Source organism: Oxyura jamaicensis, chromosome Z, assembly GCF_011077185.1.
Source record: "Oxyura jamaicensis isolate SHBP4307 breed ruddy duck chromosome Z, BPBGC_Ojam_1.0, whole genome shotgun sequence".
Taxonomy (NCBI): Eukaryota; Metazoa; Chordata; class Aves; order Anseriformes; family Anatidae; genus Oxyura; species Oxyura jamaicensis.
In genome coordinates this window covers 46,249,207-46,272,155 of record NC_048926.1, presented here as the reverse complement: position 1 = coordinate 46,272,155, position 22,949 = coordinate 46,249,207, and the positions used below count along the sequence as shown (strand labels likewise).

Genomic DNA, 22,949 nt, shown 5'->3' with positions numbered 1-22,949 from the left:
TTTTTTTTTTTTTTTTTTTTTTTTTTTTTTTTTTTTTTCTAATCACTGAATTGAGATTAGATCATCTGTTCTTAGTATGTGTTCCTTCAGGGTGGAGCTAAGATTTCCAGAGAGCAATACCTTCTAGTCTTGTTCTGACATATTTCCATTAAACTAAAGTATAAGGATAATGAGATGAGGAAAATATAATAAGATGCTAAGTTATCTTAAAATTGTCCATCATAAAAGTCATCATAAAGTTGTCCAGCTGGGATCTTGAGAAGCTCCCAGCTTTCAGTTTCAGGTTTCTTTGTTTGTTTTACCAGAAACTCAGGTTAGGAGCAAGGAGACCACCTGTTCTACCAAGAGGCTCCTCAGTTTTCACATGCTGCTAAGTGCTTGATGTAAGTACAGGAAGACTGCTGGCACAGTGTGTTTCAAGCAATGTGAAAGCAGGACAGTGTCAGCTGATAGTCTTCATCTTCCATTGACTCCTTCAAAAAAATGGAGTGAAGCAGTACCATCACCATATGATAGTATCAATACCTTCACCTAGCATTGTTTTGTCAGCTGTATACTCTCCTCAGAATTCCAGCTGTGATGCATGGAGTTTCTCATTCTTTGTGTAAACAAACTGATTTTGCCTCTTTGTTAGAGAGGGGTAAAACTACTGTAACACTACTGTGCCAGAATGAGTTCTTACACAGGAAAGGTAAGACTAGAGAGTTGAGATGGATACATAGAATTCACAATAATATTTCAAGATATGAAAATGTCTCAGGATTGGTGTGTATTCTGCATGAATAAAGTTCTAGTTTGTCCTGAGCAATAATGAATACAGTATGAAAATTAAGCTATTACTAAAATAAGTAATAGATAAATAATCAAAACAATTATCACCTAATTATCACCTAAAATTTATTTTCCCCCAATCCTTTATGAATCCCACAGCACTTAGAAAAATCTGTGTAAAAGAGAACAAAGTATTCTCAAAATCAATATTCAATAATCAAGAAAAATCACTTGTCATGAATAATGTCCTTGGCAGTATGAAGTAGATAAAGAACAAAATACAGAGGCAAGCAGAGAAAAGAGAGAACAGGATTTTAAGTTGAGATTTCTTAAATCTTAGGTCCTTATTATTATCTTACTTCAATTCCTGCTATAAAAGGATAAATCTTTTTGAAGGAAAAAAAAAAAAAAAAAAAGTTTATCACAATTCCAGTGTTTATTATGTCTCTACAGACACATAATGATTAAACATGAAATTTTAAACTGTTTATTATTTTAATTCAGGAAAGGACCAGTAATGACCATGAATAATGTTAATATTTATGTAAATATTTTTTTTTTTTTTTTTTTCTGTGTGTAACACTAAGATCAGCCATGATATGCCTTGATATTTGTTGTAATCAAAACTAACGGATGCACAAAGAGTATCATTTTAATGACAAGTAGCTTCCTCAGGCTCAACATTTTAAAATGTTCATTCCTTAGCAAGAAAGAAGTTATCTAACAAAACCATATACAGGATTTTTTCTTGAGTTTCTGAAGTGCTTATTGTTGCTACACTCACTGAAGCAAATCAAGCCGACATCTAAAGACTGAGTAATTAAATTATGGATGGCTGGACAGGTTTTTTCTCCTACAGGCAGTCTTATGACCTGTCGGTCATATGACTTTCATACACATGCAAAATTTGATAATTAAATCAGAGCACATTTCTTTGTTCACAGTTCTTCAAAGATCTCTTCAGCCATATAAAAAACAGGAGAACAGCATATTAATTAATGAATGATTAAGCTATAAGAAGTTATTTTATAGAATCATCGCTTAATATCTTTGCAGCCTTTTTTTTTTTTTTTTTTTTTTCATGTTGGTCATCAAATATTCACAAAGAAACAACATAGATTAAAAAAAAAAAAAAAAGAAGAAGAGAAGAAGAACACGCATTAATGTGACCAATTTGAATTAAAACATGTGTAAATGTTTGAGATGTTATTACTCAGTTTCTCCACATAACCCTGTCTTTCTGTGCAGCTTTAATTTCATCACAGATTTTACTTAAATGATGTTAACAATCATTTTAACAGCATTTGGAGGTTATACTTCAGATTAATCTAAACTCTAAATATAGTTTCTCTAAACTACTCGATCTCCCAAGATCTTTCACAGACATTTCTTGATACATTAAAATGATGGAGGTACTACTAATGTAAAAAAATAGATATCTTGTTTAACTGTTACATTATTACACATCAAAAGTATATATATATATATATATATATATATTTTCCTTATTTGTGCTCTGCAACAATAACTTTTTAAAACTCCTGCTAAACCACCAGGATGTACAACTTCCAGGTAGAATAGATATGTTAGCACTCTCTTGTTCCACCATTTATATGTTATACAAATCTATATCTTCACTCAAAAATGAACTTAATAAAGGTTCTCAATTCCAAGGCTATGATAAGCAGTTTTCTCGGGAGTGTTTTGTGCTCTCATGATTCAGTTCTCCAATTCCAGATTTAACTTATGGCAGTTTAAGACTCTTAACCCTTCTCTGAGCTAGATGGACATATACTATCCTTAATGGATATCTTGGTATCTTTATTCATAGCAGCCTGGATATACCCCACTCACCCACCCTGCTTCCCTGCCCTACTCTGCTGGACCCCAATCATTTACTACATCCCTATAATGAGCTACAGAATACGTAACAAAAAGTGCAAGTCATATAACTGATTTTCCAGCAACCACGTGTTTTTTCTACTTAAGTATTAGTGCAATCTCCTTGATGGTAGGACATTCTCTTACCTATTCTAACATCAATCAGGAAGACCAAGCAGATGAGGCCTTTCTTTACAGATAGAAGCAGCCTCAAATTCACAAGCCGTGGTCTTTCAACCACCCCAATATCTGCTGGAGGGACAGCACAGAAAGGTAGGGAAATCCAGAAGTTCCTGGAAATCATTGTTGATAACTTCCTTTTCCAATTGATAGAGAAGCCAGTGAGGAGAAGTGTTATGCCAGACCTCATTCTCTCACCAACAAGGAGGGATTGGTAGGGAATGTGAAACTAGGCTACAGTGGTGCAATTTAGGATCCAGAGTGCAGTGAGGAGGTAGCACAGCAAGCTCACTACCCTGGACTTCAGAAAAGCAGATTTCCCCTTTTTCAGGGATCTGCTTGGTAGAGCACCATAGGGCAAAGCCTTGAAGCCTTGATGGGCCCAGGATAGATAGTTAATGTACAAGGACCATATTCTCCAAGACCAGGAGTAATGCATCTCAAAAAGGACAAAGTCAGAAAAAAATGCCTGGATGCATGGATGAACAAGGAGCTCCTGGCCAAACTGAAGCAGATAAATGAGGTCTACAGAGGGTGGAAGCAAGGACAAATACCCTGGGACAAATACAGAGAAATTGTCTGTGCAGATGGGTTCAGGTTAATAAATCTAAATAGAGCTTCTAATAGGTTAAAGCCCTATTAGAACTAAATTTGTCCAGGGACATCAAGGGGAAAAAATAAAGGTTTCTATAGGTACATCAGTGATAAAAGGAAGTCTAGGGAAACTGTGGGCCATCTCCAGAGAGAGTTGGTTACCCACAGTATGAAGAAGGCTGAGTTACTCAATGACTTTTTTGCCTCAGTCTTCACTGGCAAGAGCTCTAGTCACTTAGACCAAACCCAGAAGGCAAAGGCAGGGACTAGAAGAATGATGAACCACATACAGTGTAGGAGAAGATCGGTTTCAAGACTATCTAAGGAACCTAAAGGTGTAAAACTCCATGGGACCTGGTGACATCTGCAGGATAAGGGAAGCAGTAGATGTAGTTGCTAAGCCACTATCCATCATATTTGAGAAGTAATGGAAGTCTGGTGAAGTTCCCACTCAATGTAAGAAGGGAAATATAACCCCCATTTTTTTATTTTTTATTATTATTATTTTTAAAGGAAGACAAAGGGAACTGCAGACCAGTCAGTCTCACCTTGGTGCCCAGCAACGCCATGGGGCAGATCCTCATGGAAACTAAGCTAAGGTATATGGAAAATAAGGAGGTGACTGCAGACAGCCAACCTGGCTTCTCTAAAGAGAGATCGTGCCTGACAAATTTTGTGCCCTTCTATGATGGGGTTACAGCATTGGTGGATGGGGGAAGAGCATCTGACATTATCTACCCGGACCAGTGCAAAGCGTTTGAAACTGCCATGATATCCTTGTCTCTAAATTGGAGAGACATGGATTGGATGGATGAACCACTCGGAATCCACAAGGAATTGGCTGGATGATCACACTCAGAGTTGTGATCAACAGCTCAATGTCCAAGAGGAATTCAGTTATGAAAGGTATTTCTCAGGGGTCAGTACTGGGACTAGCACTATTTAACATCTTTGTTGGTGACATGGACAGTGACATTGAGTGCAACTTTGCAGAAGACAACAAGCTGTGTGGTGAGGCTGACACACTGGAAGGAAGGGATGCCATCCAGAGGGACCTAGCCAGGCTTGAGATGGGTGTGTGTGAACCTCATGAAGTTCAACAAGGCCAAGTACAAGGTTGTGCATTTGGGCCAGGGCAATCCCAAGAACAAATACAGGTTGGATGGAGAATGTATTGACAACAGCCCTGAGGAGAGGAACTGGAGGTGTTAGTTAATGAGAAACTCCACATGAGCTGGCAATGTGTGCTTGCAGCCCACAAAGCCAACTGCATCCTGGGCTGTACCAAAAGAAGCCCTTCCCTTCCCTTCCCTTCCCTTCCCTTCCCTTCCCTTCCCTTCCTTCATTTTCTACCCTGATTGTAAATATACTGCACCTGTTACTATCCCCAAATGACACTTGTCATACCAGACTGCAAACAAAATTAATTTGCCAGAATATTATCAGAAAATCTGTGACTGTGGTCCTGTGCTTTCTGTGATTATATTAGAAAAGTGAATGGTTGCTTGAAGTGGAACACAGAGGTAATCTATATGCCATAGTTTTTATATAATTCCACTTAAGCTGGACATAAAACCAAAGTTATTATTATTAGAAGATAAGATTTCTTCTTGTGTAGTCCCTGAAAAATATACCAGTTGAAGTAAGGAAACAAGTCGTGTAAATGGTGCATATACATAATATTGTATTTACTATATTACAGACATTTCCTAAATGATATTTTATTTGAATTCAGAAGTAATTTTAAGATTTATCTCTTAATTGTATGCTGAATTTTTGTGTTTAGACTGTGGTAGTTTGGAATATATGAGTCCTAGTTCTAATGCAATTTAGTTGTTTGAACGCTGTCACTTTTATAGTTTGCTTTCTTCTCCTTCTGTTTGAATAAATCTGTTAACTGTCAGAATACTTATTTCTAGAATATAGAGCAAATCTAGAGAGTACTATATAAATACATGAAATTTCAAGAGGGAAATCACATCACAAATCTGAGACATTGCAGTCAAGACTTTAAATAACTGAAAGGCTCTATTCTTTGTAGTTCTCTGAAAGAAGTAGCATAGTTCTAAAAACACTCAAGAACATAACTGACTTATATCACTTACATAAAGATAATAAGTGTTTATGTGCTGCCTATAATAAAATGTATTTAAATCTATATATGCAGGCATGTTGCAGAATAATTGCTTTGGGTATAGTGCTTCATTGCTCGTTACGCTTACACAGACAGTGTAAATTGGTGTTAGAGGCTAGACACCAAGAAAGTAGCTCCAAAATTTGCCCATTTATTTCCAATATATTTTCACAGAATCACAGAATCATCTAGGTTGGAAGAGACCTTTCCAATATATTTCTAAGAGGAACTGAAAAAAATAAAAATAAAAATAAAAAATTTGACATTGACATGATGCTTGATGAAGCTTTTTACATCTACAGGATACAGTTATTTTTCTGCATTGTAATGTAATGACTATCTTTCATTTTCAAAGATGAAGAAATACCTTGTGACAATGCAATAAAAATGTGTATTATGTGTTAAATACTGTATCAACCATCACAATAATGCCTTAGTGATAAACTTCTCAGATTGAGAGGATAATTTTCATAGTCCCCTAATTGATAATTAGGAGCATTACAACGGTAAAACTTATTCACTAAAATATTTATTTATTTATTTATTTTAAATCAGAAGTAAAGCAAGGGAATGGACAAAGTCTCTCTCTTCACAAAATACATCTTTTTGTTTGTTTGTTTGTTTGTTTGTTTTTGTTTGTTTGTTTGTTTTGTTTTTGTTTTTCTCTCCTTTTGTAAACTCCTGGAGTTGTTATTTTGGCTATGATTGTTACTATTCTGGTCTCTTCTCCTTTCTAATTTATAACATCCAGATAATATAACAAATAATGGATGTCTGTCCTTCATTTTGCTTTTTGTTTCCCTCCTAGGTGATGGATTAAATAATGGTCAGTGGCATTCTGTATTCGTCTCTGCCAAAAGAAATCGTATCAGCTTAATAGTGGACAACGATATGACCTCATCTGCTCATGCCTCCATATCTCTGCAAATTTATTCAGCAGACACATTCTACTTTGGAGGTGAAATATGTTGCTTATTTATGTTGGCAATATCACACAGTTAAATATACATTTTGGCAGATATAGCTAATCAGACAGCACAAATGATTTGGCTTGCTTCAAGCCTTTGTTGACTAACTTGAATATCTCTTAGAATACTTGTTTCTCAGGAACTGCTATGATATATTTGGGTTCACATTTCTTCAAAATTTGATCGTGACAAGTAGAATAAATTACCACCCTAAATCCTTTGTCAATTTCTAGAACATAGTTTTCTAGTATAGTATCCTGATAATTAAACTTAGCATGGCTGACAGTCAATCAAATAGGTACACAAGTCTCTTTTGTTATGCAGCCATTGTGTTTTGTGTTGCTAACATTTTGTTTATTTTTTAATCATATTTTCTGAGAATCTTCCATTGGAATGACTTCAAGACTTCACCTGAAGTGCATATTTAGTTGTGCAAATATCCTCTTTAGATCCATACTTATTCACTGAACGATACATAATCATTAAAAATAAATAAATAAATAAATAAATAAATAAGTATTTTTGACCACTGTAGCACAACAATACTATGTTTGGAGAATGTAACTTCCCTCTAAAAATTTTTAGGTGTCCTAGTTTCACTAGAGGTCTGAACATGAGCTGGCAGTGTGCCCAGGTGGCCAAGAAGGCCAACAGCATCCTGGCTTGTGTCAGGATTAGTGTATCTAGCAGGACCAGGAAGGTGGTCGTCTCCTTATACTCTGCTCTGGTGAGGCTGCACCTCAAGTACTGTTTTCAGTTTTGGGCCCCTCAACACAAGAAGGAGCTTGAAGCCCTGGAGGATTTCCAGAGAAGGGCTACAAAGCTGGCTTCACCTGGAACACAGGTCCTAAGAGGAGTAGATGAGGGAACTGGGGTTATTTAGTCTGGAGATGAAGAGGCTCAGGGGAGATGTTATTGCTCTCTAAAACTTCCTGAAAGGAAGTTATGGGGAGCTAGGGATCAGACTCTTCTCACAGATAACTAGTGATGGAACTAGAGGGAATGGCCTCTAGCAGAAAGCAGAAAGTAAATCTAGGAATTGCTACCAGACCATCTGTGGATTTTTCAGATCTGGTATTTAACCTTCTCTAGTAAAGATACATCAAGAACTGGTTGATAATCAGAGAAAGATATAGAATATGGACATTGAATAGCAAGAAAATATTTTGTAGATTTTTATTTCTACATAGGTCCAGGTTCCCACATTTCTGAATACACCAGTGAACATTGCAGGGAAAGTTGCCATATTCCACCATCAAAATGCATACAGTGCATTTACAAGTTTATACAAATATTTACCATTTCTCTCTAAGCTGGTTGTTTAAATGGGAATAAGAGTATTCTAGAAGAGATGCCTGGGGACACAATGGTCATTTTACTTGTTTTAAAGAATACAGAATATGCAAAAAATGTGGAAGTTTAGCTGAGGAAATGTGTGATAAACATGAAAGTAATTTAGAATTATGTCAGCATAACTCCTAGTCAAGAATATAAAACAGCTCTCAGTTTGTGGATCAATAACTTCGCAACTATAAGGAAAAAATACATTATTTAAATTTGCAATAAGCACATAGAGTAAATATAATTGTTAAACTATTTCATTCTGTTATTAATATTTGGCCCATAATAATAAGGAATGTCACTTTCAGTAATAATTATTATACGTTGACTTCTCTCTAACAGAACAGGAAGACAACATTTTAAAAAGACAGATGATAGGAAAAATCTGAGGCAAAATCTTTTTAAACAGAGAAGTTAGAGATGTAAACTTTTTCTGCATTCACCTTTTTTAATATATTTTTTATTATTTTATTTTATTTTATTTTATTTTATTTTATTTTAATTTAATTTATTTTATTGTTATGGACTCCCCTGGGAGTCTTTCACTCTCAAATGAATGTCAGATTTTATTTTTATGTATTTATTTATTACCACGAATGACAGATTTATTATTATTATTATTATTATTATTATTATTATTATTATTAAATTTTATTATAAAGTGATATAGAGAATTTGTTTGAGACCTGGAATTGATTTATCAAAATGTTTGTGATACTGAAAGGTTACTCTGTTCCTGTTTAGATTTTAGTAAATCCACAGATTTGTTATACAGTAATATGCAAAGTAGTTAATATACATTTTCCTTTAGAAAGGTAATAATTTTGAACAGTTTGGTACCTCATGAGAGAAAAAGACACTGATAATTTATTTACTCATTTTATGTCATTTAGTTCATTCTCTATTATATACTTCTCAAAAATATATCAATTTTATTTATGTTTTTACATATTCCTTTGAATAGACATACCAGTTTCCATTGTCATTTTGCTTCCTGAAAAAATAAATCTCTGCAAAAATTTTTCAGGACTTCAGAAAATACCATTTGCTCTGTGAAACAGAAAAGTATATTAACAGTCTCTGCTCCCTAACATCATGGAACAAGAAACTCATTGAATATTGTATAACAAAAAGTAGTATTGTTTGATTAAGATCAAATATGGCCCTTGCTACAGAATAAATACTGACCTTTGGAAGAAAGGCAAAGATAAAATTATTCAGGCATATTTTGTCATATAGCTGTCATAGGGAAAAACTTCTCAATTGAAATTGTTTAAAACAAATCAGGTTTTATTAAGAATATTTAACTGGTAGTAAATAAATTGCATTTCAGGATCATTATCAGTAAAATAATATACAAATGACTGTATTACATACTTTCAGAATGTCAGTCATAGATAGGAACTCCAGAGGTTGCCTACTCCTGTCTCCTGCTCAAAACCAATCTGATTAGATAAGGATGTACAGATTATACACCTCCAAGGATGGAAATCTCCCTAACTTGTTCCTGTATTGAACACCTTGATGGTTAAAAAGTATATATTTATTTTTGCTGATAAGTGATTTGAATTTGCCATTTCTAGTTTTTGTCCTTTCCCTCTCCTCTAATCACTGTAGACTTCCGGAAAGAGGCTGTTGTCTTCCCTGCATCTCTTTCTCAGACATCTTTACCATTCCTTCTTAAGACTGGTCAGACCCAGCTCTATCAGCATCTTAAAATGCATCCTGTCCATTCATCTTTGTGACCTCATTCAAGGATATCAATGTATTTTATTTACTGGGAAGTCCAGAACTGGACATGGCACTCCAGATGTGGTCTCACAGTTGCCAAAGAGAGGGAAAGACAACTTGTCTAGACTTGCTGGCACTACTTTTGGTAATGCCATTAGTCTTCTGTGCCATAAATGCACATTCATGTCTCATGGTGCATCTGTTGTCCATCAGGACACCAAGACTTTCTCTGTGGATCTGCCTCCTAGGCAGTAGCTTGCACTGTTGCATGGGCTTATTTTATCCCAGAAGAAACACCTTGTACTTGTTCTTGCTAAACTTCAAGGTATTCCTGTCACCCCTTTTCTCCAGCCTGCCCAGTTGCAGCCTTGCCCTCCAGCATATTGGCCCCTTCCCCCAACTTAGTATCAGTCACAAGCATTCTGAGAGTGCACTCTGTCCTGTCTTCCCTAATGTTAATGAAGACTTTAAACAGCAAAGTTCCCAGGACTGATCCCTGAAAGACTACTGAACATCAGCTGACTTTCATCATTGATTGTCAACTTATCCCACTGACATCTCATCAATCCAATGAACTACAGAAAACTGTTGATGGTTTTGCTAAAGTCAAGGTATACAGTGTTTACTGCTCTCCCCCCTGTCCACAGGGCCTGTCACAAAAAAATAATAATTAAAAAAATATATATATCAAACAAACAAAAACAAACAACAACAACAACAACAACAAAAGGAGTTTTGTCAGGCATGATTTGGCCTTGGTTAACCCATGTTAGCTGTCCCTAATTACATTTTTGTATGTCACACAGCATATATGAGGATTTGCTCCATGAACTTCCCAGGTAGTGAGGAAAGGCTGACTAGTCCCTGGCTCTCTGGGCCCTACTTCTTGGCCTTCTTGAAGGTGAGTGTAACATCTGCCTTTTCCAGTCATTAAGAAGCTCACCTAATTACCAAAATATTTTAAGGATTAAAGTGTTAATAGTTTAACAGATGTTGCAATGATATTGGCCAGCTCTTCCAGTGCTCTCAGATACTTCTTAGACTCTTTTTTTCCTCTTCTGAGGCTATTACTTCCCTACCTCATACTTTGCTGGGACAAGGAAAGCCTGAGGTTTAGTCTTTATCAGTCAAGACTGAAGAAAAAAAGGCCTCAGGCAATTCTGCAATTCCCAAGGATCTAGGCCCTTGTCATTTCATCCTCCAAACATTCCCTGAACAAACCAATATGGGCTCTTCTGAAATCCATAGCTGTACTTCTGTGTTTGTTTGTTTGTTTTCTCACTCACTTGTCTCTGGATCTTATACTCCACAGTCTCACGCTTGATGAAACAAAAACTAGCCTTGATGTTCACATCTTCCTTTTTTAACTTGTCTAGTAGCAACAGTTTTCAATGAAGTTTTCAATGAAGTTTTTTCCTAGTTGGTTCATTGATTAGAAACATCTAGAAATTATCTTTTTTTTTTTTTTTTTTTTTTTTTTTTTTTTTTTTCAGAAATCTTCTGGATAGCTTGATAAAGAAAAATCCTTGCACTTTGTAGCTCATTTTCTTTGACTTCAGTTATGACTTGAGACTTGTCCGGATCACAGTCAGCCTATATTTTAACCCAACATTTTGTGACTAAGACCATTTGGTGAATCTGTTCACATCTTGATTCCATTAATTATTTTGGAACTGCTGTTTGGGTTATCCTGTACCCTGTAGCAATGATTTGCACATACCATTTAGGATTGAACAGCCATATTTCTTTACTCTTGCACAGATGTGACAGATGAAATGTGTTTCTGGATAAACCTGGCCACAAAATTTGCTACACCTGAAAATTACCAATTTCTGGTACATATATAATATTTTCACTAAAATATTTTTTCAGCTCCAGAATTTATGCTTCTTTCAGGCTGCCCGAACAGTGGAAACAATTCTGAATGTAAAAGCTCATTTGGTGGATTTCAAGGATGTATGCGACTCATTTCTATTGACAACAAAACAGTGAATATGAACTCAGTTCAGCAAAATATTTTGGGCAATTTCAGTGACCTTCAGATAGATTTATGTGGCATTATAGACAGGTAAGAAAAAAAATATATATATTTATTTATATACTTGTTTTTTGTTGTTGTTGTTGTTGTTATTGTTTCAAATACTGACCTCATGACCTGGAAAAAAAATGCTTATAAAATTGCATGATTCTTTCACAAACATTCAGAAGTATAGAAGAATTTCAGTATACACAGAAAAGCAAACAGAATATTTTGATACACTGCAAATAAATTTACAATATATGAGGTTAAAAGTTTTTTTGTTTTGTTTTGTTTTGTTTTGTTTTGTTTTTGGTAACACTGTAGACACAAATCTCTTTCTGTGACATTTGAAATCGCATTCATCATTTTAAATCCTATATTCTTTACAAATTATTGCTCTTCCTATATTCTACCCATCCAGAAACATAGTGGAAACATCCTCACAATGAGTGAGCAATCTTTATTTTATGCTCAGGTCAGAACTAATTGTAACTAGTGTGAGAGGGTATATATATATATTTTAAGAATGACTAGATTAAATGGCTCCCTTTGGAAGGAGGAAAGTCTACACACCTTCTCCAAAATAGAACAAGTGGAAGGAATTTGCTGGAGTTAAGTGTGGAGGAAGCAGAGGATAAGTATATATAACCTGTTAGAGATTTCTATTTGGAATATAGCATATTTTTCTTCTTAACTTTCCCTTACCCTACAGTCTTTTAATTCATCTTCCCATGTTTCACTTATTTTAGCCTCTCCTTCTTCTCCTTTCTAATACTCTTTGTAACACTTCCCACTTTCTTCTAGCTTCTAAAGCACAATATTGCTGTATTTCAACACTCTGGAACTGAACTTCCTACTCCACTTTCATTACACTGTGTTTTGTTTGTTTGTTGTTGTTGGCAGTAAGAATGAGGAGCAGAGTCAGGTTTAACGAATGCAATGGATATTCTTTAGTCAAACACTTAAATGGAGATCTAAACAAGATTTTGAATAGAAAATATCAAGAAATTGGCTGATAATATAATTAGTACTGACTACTCTCTCTTTTTAACATAGATATTTGAATCTGTATGTATATAACCAGGGAGCACTCAAAATGCTAAACTCAGAGCTGTGATTTGTGAACAATCACTTCCTCACTTCCTCCATAAATACAGAGACATCTTACCAAATGAATTCAGAGAAGGTGGTATGCTTTACATATTCTGGTATATAGTAAAGCATGAACCATATGCTGGTTTAAAATAATAATAATAATAATAATAATAATAATAATAATGTTTGTGACTTATATGTATAAAGTTAGTGAATCCTAGCACACACAAATACAGAATTATATGCATTGTTCCAGACAGCATGGCATTTGCACTCAGTAGTTGTATTGTGTTTACAAGGCAAGGTTTTGGTAGTGAGGGGCTGCAGGGGCGGCCTGTGTAAGAAGAGTCTGGAAGCTACCCATGTTAGATAAGGGCCAGTTTCAGACGGCTCCAAAGGGACCCACCGCTGTCCAATAAGCGATGTTGGTTGTGCCTCTGTGAGAGCAGATTTAAGAAAGAAAAAAAAAAAAATGCTGAGCAACAGCAGCTGAAAGAGTGAGAAGTGAGAAACAGTCCAGCAGCAGACACCAAAGTAAGAGCATAAGAAGGTGCAGGAGGTGCTCCAAGTGCTTGAGAAGTTCCCCTGCAGCCTGTGGACAGTCCCCTGGTGGAGCAGGCTGTCCCCCTGCAGCCCATGGGTCCCACATGGAGCAGTCCATGCTGCAGCCTGTGGAGGAGCCCCCTGTGGAGCAGGTGGATGTGGCCTGGAGGAGGCTGTGGCCCATGAAGAGCCCGTGCAGGAGCTGGCCCTGGGCCAGAGCTGCAGCCCATGGATAGGAGCCCGTGCAGGAGCAGGGGGTCTAGGGGGAGCTGCTGGAGTAGTTTGCTCCTGGGGGATTGACCCCATCGTACAGACCCATATTTGGAGCAGTTTTTGAAGAGTTGCTGCCTGTGGGAAGTCAGTTCATGTGATCAGGTCAACTGATCAAATCAGCTCAGGAAGGATGTCATGCCATGGGAGAGACTCCATGCTGGAGCAGGGACAGAGAATGTCCATGAAGACACGAAGTGTTAAGGACTGACCACAGCTCCCATTCCCTGTGACATTTGGTGGAAGGAGGTAGAAGAGGGTGGATGGGGTGGGGAGGTATTTTTAGATTCTTTTGAGTTTCTCAGCCCTTGTGCACTTTCCTTCATATTTTCTACTCCTTTCCCTTTCAGGAAGGGCAGTGAGAAAGTGGTTGTGATGGAGTTTGGCTGCCCAGCTGAGTAAAACCAATACAGTAGTGCAAGTTTATTTAGAATTTTAGCCTACCCTTTTAACTTTTTGTTGCTTTTAAATACTGCAACAATGGTGTTATATATATAGCCTTTCTTATAAGATAGTGGTTATTTTGTTGTTGTTTTGTTTTGTTTTGTTTTTGTGTGTGTGTGTGTGAAAAACCTAGCAATATTTCATTGTTGCTGTTGTTTGGGCTTGTGTGTACCACTTAAACTTCCCAAACAGTCTTTTCCACAGCATTTTCATTAGCTTTCTGACACAATATTAATCCTTTTCTTTTTGAATTTGAAATCTCACAATGATTATCATATGCCTTCCTACCTTAGCAAAGTATAAGTTAAATCAATTTATTTTCATCAATCTCATTATGTACATCATATTTTTATTTCAAAATAAGCAATATTTTAGAAGCATTCCTGGTCTTGTACTAGCCTGCCTTGGAAAAAGTGTTTCTTTCCAGTGTCTTCACAAGTCCAGTTGCCTCACCCATTGCTGTCTGTAGCTCATCATCTGGAACAAAATTAATGTTTCTCTTTACCAAACTATTTCTACATCTCACCATATCAGCTAGGTAGCTGATAACATGTATTCTCCTTCTCTTCTGCCACCTTTAAAATTTCTTACATCTATTAACAGTTTTCAATAGCCTTTATCATTTTTTGCACCTTATAATTTTGAGACAATAGTCACTACAATGATTCTAGTTTTTCTTTTTTTTTTTTTCTTTTTTTTTACAATGATTTCTAGTTTTTCAAGTACTCAGTGGTTTTGCCACTACGGCAATGGTAGAAAATTTCCCTGGAGCTAAAGGCAAGCAAACAACTTATTTATCTTTGATTCATTATAAGTCTTTACATTTTCAAGTCAAAATATTGAAACACCACCCAAATACTAGAGTTACTGATGGCTTTTATAGTAGAAAAAGTGTACCAACAAATGTAAATATTTTACACTTATAAAATGCATGAATACAAATAAAAAATACTGCTCAAATAGTGATCTGAAATTAGATTTAATGTTAAACTGAAAATATATGGACTACATTCTATATTTTTCATATATAAACATTCAGCACACAGAAAGTGTTCTTTATATTTAGTCTTTATTGACAGGTGATTAATTATTCATTTATTCATTTTCATATATTATCCTGTTACTTTTAAACAAACAAAAACTCCCATTTCCTTATTTTTTTTCCTTAGATCCAGAAACTTTCTAATTCCTTCCTGTATGTTTCTAATATGATGACTCTCACATGCCTTCGTCATTTAGCCGTTTCATTGTCTAGTATCTTTATATTGCTTCATTGTTCATATTCCTCTTGGACATGCAAATAATTCTCTTAATATATTTCTGTTTAATACTCTTTCTCTCAGGTCCTTTGTATATATAGTTTTAGAACTACTAATTATGCATAAACAAATGATAAAATAACTTTAACTTAATAGGCCAAAATGGCATTCTAAATGCCTTACGAAGTTAGCACACTTAATCTCTGAAGAGAAAGTACCATATGAATCTATTATAATTACATCAAGCCTTTCACAGAAACATGATTTCCTATAAAGAGCTACTGATTTTGGTATCTTGGCTGCAGTGTGTTGTATAAACACAAAAAAAAATACACACCAGAATAGCAGGGGACGTAGTGAAAAGACAGGGAGTAATGGTTTTAAACTAAAAGAGAGTAGATTTAGATTAAACATTAGGACGAAATTTGTTACTGTGGTGGTGGTGATGGTGAGGCACTGGAACAGGTTGCCCAGAGAAGTTGTGGGTGCCCCGCCCCTGGACGTGTTTAAGGCAAGGTTGGATGAGCAACCTGGTATAGTGAGAGGTGTCCCTTCTCATGGGGGGCTTCGCGCCCGGGTGGTATGGGTGAGAAGGGAGGTGGGTATTAGGTGACCTTTAAGGTCCCCTCCAATCCAACGCATTCTGTGAGCCTATAATAAATAATTATATATGTTTATATAAAAAAACAGTGGCCCTGGGAATTTTTTCTCTTAGAATAAATAAATAATAAATATACAACAGCAATGAAAGTTGTAGAAATTATTATTATTATTATTATTTAAAGAATTTTCTATTGTTTGCATCCATGGCAAACAGACAATACACAAAAAAAAACAAAACAACAACAACAAAAAACAGATAATTGGCATATGAATATTTTATTATTATTTCTTCATTAAAAGTATATTCATCTTCTGGTTCAAATATTTGCTTTTGTTTATTTTAATTTTCCAGTGCTCTATCAGCATGTAAATATTTCATTCATTTATCAATCTGTATTGCATTGAAGATAGTTGATGGGCAATAAGTGATGACTATGCATCTTATATTTTAATTAGTTATATTCTCACAGTTTATTGCATAATTAATATCTTTCTGATAGGTAATAAGAATAGGGGGAAAGCTAAAGAGAAAATATATTTCGAATAGTGTTAAAGATATCTTCTTCAAAAAGACTGAAGAATATATATACGTTGTTATATTGCTTTTTCATGATTTTGCTTCTACTGATAAATCTGACTTCCAAGTAAGAGAAAGGAAAAGAGAGTAAGAATGCTCTTTGTTTCTCATTTTAGATGCTTGCCTAATTACTGTGAACACGGTGGGGAATGTTCACAGTCCTGGAACAGCTTCTACTGTAATTGTACCAATACTGGTTACAAGGGAGCTACTTGTCACTATCGTAAGTATAAGATGTTTTCTAACTACTTTTATTTGTCATAGATTCATTCTTCCTCTCCTTTTCTTTCCTCCTGGAAGTGTGACATTTGTATTAATCATTTATATTAGATTTTTCTGCTATGTAAATATTCAGAGTCTGGTTCAAACAAAAGCTTTGAGAATTCAAAATCTGTTAACAGAATAAACTCATTGTTCATTTATGTCTGTTTCATGTTTTCAATAGAGTTTCATGTTTTTACATGAGATGGTTGGTAATATCTTTTGTCCATAATTCCACCATATGAATGAGCAAATCATTCATAATTGTGCTTATGACAAGAATATATATATAAAAATATATATATTAAGGCAGTAGGACTACACTCTGGTGTAAACGTCATCACATACATGAACACATTTTTTTATAGTTTGTTGAATCATTGAGCAGGTCAGGTGAAATTCCAGTAGGGTGAATTGAACAGAACTGGCATAACAAAACAAACAAACAAAAACTTCACCTATTAAATCTTGCTTGTCACTCAACAAGTGTGATTACTTTTCAAATAGTACACATGCTTTTGAATACCACAGTGCATAATCTATACCTATGAGAAGCCTAAACTGAAGTTGAATGTGATTGGTTTATTATAATTTGAAAAATCATAGATTAAATGATGAGATGGAGACCACTGTTTCCAAATTATTTGGACTCTGTGAAAAATCTAATAATCTGATAAGCATTATTGAGTTCTTAATGTCAAAACAAACAGCAAACAAACAAACAAAAAAACACATAAAACCTTCTGGATGTTTGTTTATGATGAATAAAATATTTTATTTATGTTTATAGATAATATAGAAGACATAGTACTTGATTCTGGTAATGTTAATAATACATTTTAAGTGCCAAAATATTTAATATTTTAATAATGATTTCAAATCATTATTAAACCTTATGAACCCTTGGGGATTCTTTGGCCATGTTATCACACTTCTGTGTAATTTCAAAACAAATAATGCTCCTTTAATTCTTAAAGAAACAATATTTTTATTATAAACCTAGAATTACCGATTTGGAAATATTTGTATGCAAACTATGACATTCATTAAAAAAAAATCACTGAATATATTTTTTTCTTTTTTGATGTTTATATTTAAGTAATATGTACTGTAAACAATATAAATTTCTATTTGAAAATGACATGTATTTGTGGATTCTGAATATTTTGCTGAGGTAGCAATCTGAATTAATTGTCATTCTAAGGGAGGTGTCCATATAATGTCACTAACCATAAGCAAAAAGCAAACATGCAAGCAACAAATAAAAACTACCATAGATACCATTCTTCCCCCAAATAACCTCTTTTTAAAAACAGCACCTCTTTTGGATTACTGCACCAAAAGTTTTTACTCTTTTTTTTTTTTTCTTTTTTTAAATTTAGATCAAAATTATCTAAACCTTATAATTAATTATTTCCTTTTTTTCCTGAATATAATGACTCTTTTTGATATTTTCAAGTCTTGTTGTTGTTCAAGCATACAGTCCAGGAAAGAATCACCATAATAGTATGACTGCTTGATTGCTATGGATAGGTTGTCTAATGTGGTCTAGCTGTGGAATTGTCATTGGTTACATGTGTAACTAAAGATTTGAAGTCAGTAGTTCTTTCTCCAGGTTTTTGAACATAAAGAAGTTGTTACAGACTTTTCTTCAGGAGTTGACTGATATAAAATATATATGACATGGGATTGAGAAGTTATCACTTTGACACTGCTTATTTTGTTCTTTTACTGCAGTCTCTGATAATTCATTTACCATGGCATTACTATGTAAAGAAAAAAAAAAGAAAACATGAACCATGAAAGCCAAAAAAATACTAGTAATCAATTAGAATATGTAGGAATTCTGCTTACTTTTTGCTGTGTGTAAAAACACATTAAATAAATAAATAAATAAATCAGATTTAACTGAGACTGTTAAAGCTTGGCTTCTCAAAATCTGATTCCCAGGGTCTACGGGTCTACATAATGCTTTAGCTTTCACATTAGATGACTGTTTCTAAAACTATTTATTAAAAAATAAAAATAAAAAAAATCTATATTTCACTGTTTCCTTCCTGAAGTTTCCAGCTTGAAATACAGAAGAAAATACCTGAAAATGTTCCTTGTGATCAACCCAATATATATAATTAAATGTACTTCACAAATTCAAACGGAAGTAAAACTTCGGTTATGTGATTTCTTCTGTATTCTTTAGCTTTGAGTGTACACAACTCCTTGTCCCCTTACAAAGGCCCCAAACATTTTTATTTGTATTCACAGAATAAAATACAATACGATGCTATTGTATTTATGATGTTCTTTTACAGCTATCTACGAACAATCATGTGAAGCCTATAAGCACAGAGGGAACACTTCAGGCTTTTACAATATCGATTCAGATGGAAGTGGCCCCTTGGGACCGTTTCTTGTATACTGTAATATGACAGGTGAGGTGATAAACTGTGTTAACTCACTGTTGGGTCTGTATACATGCTCATTATATTGAAACAGAGTTTATTAAGTAAGACGCCTCTGTAGCTCATAATTTAAACATATAGATGCACAACAAAATGAAGGTGACTCCTTGGGTCAGAATACCAGGCAAAGAATTAGGCATAGAAATTAAAATAATAACACGATTTAAGCTGTAAATCTAACACTGGGTTATTGTTGTGCTTTGCATAAGTGGGACTTGTGTTCCATATGAAGTGAATATCATGCTAGTTCATTTTTTGGGAGCAGCTTGTGTCCTATGAGACTAAATGAAACCAAATAATCCTGGCAGAAAGAAGACACTTTTTTTTTTTTTTTTTTTTTTTTTTTTTTAATGTGTGTCAGGTGTGTCTGTAGCATCTGATTTACTCTTGTGTTTCCATGAACAGCTGTTACAGTTTTCCTCAGTCACTTATTCACCACATTAAGTAAACCTTATTGATCAGTTCTTCATCTCAGAGTGCAGTCTGACAGGATGAATCTTCAAAGTTTGTTCATTTTCCAGTTTTCTCATAACTGATCACCTCTTTTCCCACCAGAGGCATGGAAAGCATATGACCACTTTTCTTGCAGCACTGCCTGGACATTCATGTAGCTCTATATTTGGGCAGCTGGTAGACACCTTTCCCCACTTTTATTTTTGGAGGTCAATTTCAGAATGAAAAGCCAACAGCCCACAGTGGTAGTTAAGATGACCAAACTTTTCAGTGATGTGCTTTTATTTTTCTTTTTAAATTTAGGGATTTGAAAATGCAAGTGAGTGTGATAGGTGATCAATTTGTCTGTTAATTTTTATATTCAGCATACCCTTTAAATATGTTTTTGTTCGTGTGCATGTACAAAAATAAATGTTTTCTATCCTTCCAGAAATCTGCTTTTTTCACACCATGAACATATGCTTAATAATATTATATAATTTGGCCAAAATTAGGTAAGTAAGGACAAAAAAGTTGTTTAAGTAGACCCCTTTTTGTATAGTATTTTTGAACAGGCATCTCACTTTGGTGGTTCCTCAAGGTCTTCTGGTGAATACTTGTTCTTTAAGTGACCACCAGTTCTTTGCTTACTATAGGTATCTTCCAGTGTCGACCACGTGTGGTCATTAGGATATTAGATAAAGTACAACTTTGTGAAATAGTTAGAAATATTAACTAGCCTTCTAATATTCATACTAATATTAGAATGTTAGCAATTTTCTATAATTAAAGACATTGATGATAAAAATATTGATGATAACAATTGAATCTATTGATGATAACATTATTACTACCATACTTATATATATATGTATATATGTATATATATATATATCTCATGCCTTCTTAAAATACATTGGTCATTAAATTACAAAAAAAAATCACAAAGAGGAATCTAAATTTGACTTGACTGCCCCAGCCTGGCTTTACCTGAGAGTTTGCAAACCCCTACCTTGACATGGATTTCAGTCATGGGAGTTAGATGTTCACAGGCACAAACTCAGTGTGTCTCTTCATACAGCATAAGCTCAATATTTCTCTTTTCATAGGTAAGCAGATTTGTCCAAAGTACACAACAGCAGTAACATATTAGTCTTTATCAGCCACCCATATTTGAGTTATCTTATATTTCAAAGAAATTGAGGGAGTAATCTGTGTACACACAAGAAAACTGTCTGATATTTTTTCTCTGTACAGAAAAGGAGAGTTTCTGATATTCCTTGTATGCAAACTATAAGTGAGGCTGAGTGACCAATGCATTCCTGTGCTATTGTGAAGCCCTTCTTTTTGTTCTCAGTGTCCTTGGACAAATGCAATTCTACATGGGCCTTACATTTACTAACTTTATCCCTGGCTGCTCAGACAATGTCTCTGGGCCCCTCTTCCTTCCTGGGCTTTATCCCATGGTACTCCACCAAGCAGATCCTTGAAGAGGTCAAAGTCTCAAAGTCTGCTCTTCTGAAGTCAAAGCATCCCCAGGCCGAGTTCCGTGCACTCCAGCTGGTTACTGACTAGAGAGAAAAAAAAAACCTCCTTTTCTCCCCTGAACATCTTTCCGAAAACAAACAAACAAACAACAACAACAAAAAAAACATGTATCCTTCCATTGCAACACTCCAGTCATCCCACTATCTCCCCATAAGGACAATAAGATCAGAGACCTGCAGGCTCTGATTTATTCCCCATACTGTGTCTATTTGTGTACAAGTACTTAAGAGGGGCACCTCAGCAGGGGCACCGCACCTAGAAAACAGTGTTCCTAGAAGGGTTTGGGGGGATTTCTCCGTAATGGTTCCTTCTATGCATCTCCTTACTAACTTCCAAGTGCTGGAACTTACTCTCATGGCCCTGAGACTGGGGTAAAAATTTCAGATCCCCCTGCTTATTACCATGCTATGGTATTTCTGTAGGGGCATTTAAGTTGAGCTCCTGATGAAACTTTTTTCCTATCTATGGACAGCCATTGCTGACATTGGCTTAAAATTGTGAAGAAATGGGTGGATTGATATTCCTCCCTCCTGGAGGTTTTAATTTGAAATTTTCTTCATAAGCTTGGAAAGCCTGGAACTAAAGTTTTTCTTTCCCTCCTCCAATAGATTGACCTTATCTGACCTCCGTAGACCAGGTTTCTCAAAGCAAATCCCATGGTCTAAGTAACTAAATCCTTGGCCATGGCACCAGTACCATAAACATTTGTTGATGGTTATAGTAGTTAGCATATGGCCTCCAGTAGCTTTTAAGGTAAAACCTTCATACAATTGTGATGTTAGTTTTAGTTCTTGTTGTTTGATTTTGCACAGTGGTTTGTACAATTAAAATTATTTCAATTATTATTGTAGAAAGTTAAAAGAAGACTTCTAATGAAGACTATCAGTGACATATCAACGTAATTGAAAAGCTATTAAACTGCTTGGTTGCTCAGTTCAGTAGGATAGCTGCAAGTTAGAGGAAGTTGATTTCACAGCAGACTGCATATCTTAAAACATACCGTTTATAAGTGTACAATGTATTGTTCATCATTCAAACATTTGAATTATATTTATATGCAAGTATTTTCTGCTCTTTTATTACAAGAGGATCACATTAGAAGATATACATATATATATATTAAGTAATACCTGGGGTACTGAATATTTGCTACAAGTTCATGAAAAACAAACAACAAAAACTCATAGAAACAATTCAAATGCTTCTATTTATTTATTTATTTATTTATTTTAAATATTTTGTATGTCCCCACTTTAAATGAATCTTAAAACCTTTCTACACAATGCTATGAAGTAGAAAGCTGCCTTACCCAGCAGTATCTGAGCTATGTGTTTTTCAGGAAAATGTACCTCTCAGTTCTGAACTACTACTTCATCATGTTACAGTACTGAGTCAAGTAGGCATAACTTGAAGGGTGCCAAAAATAAATATATACCTCGGGTATGTTGAAGTGTCTCTCTATTGAACTATGAAAGCTTTCAGATGGGTTGCTTAATTCTTAACTAAATACAGATTTTGAATAGTATTGCAAATAAAGATTAACATTTGATTTTAGATGGTTAGAAACACTTTCATATGACCCAAGTTTTATAGTAAATACAGTATTTGCAAGCTCCTTCTCTTCTCTGTTTAACAGCAAGACAGCATGTCATTTATTTCAAGTGGAATAAATTATTTTCAATTTTAATGTCAAATGTATTATCAGTATAATGTAGGATGGAATTTTGTGTTATTTCATAAACAATTTAAGCCTAAAAAAAAAAAAAAAAAAAGCAATAGTAACCGTCCTTCCTTCCTTCCTTCCTTCCTTCCTTCGTGCGTTCCTTCCTTCCTACCTG

General features: G+C 34.8%; 1 protein-coding gene across 1 annotated transcript in view; it reads left to right on the top strand.

Annotated features, from left to right (window-relative positions):
* CNTNAP4 (contactin associated protein family member 4) overlaps nt 1-22,949 on the top strand; it is a 175,667-nt gene that overhangs the window by 115,551 nt on the left and 37,167 nt on the right. The window contains exons 9-12 of the mRNA XM_035309930.1: nt 6,369-6,518; nt 11,497-11,668; nt 16,528-16,634; nt 18,982-19,101. Of these exons, the coding sequence (XP_035165821.1) occupies nt 6,369-6,518; nt 11,497-11,668; nt 16,528-16,634; nt 18,982-19,101 (549 nt within the window). The remainder of the gene's footprint in view (nt 1-6,368; nt 6,519-11,496; nt 11,669-16,527; nt 16,635-18,981; nt 19,102-22,949) is intronic.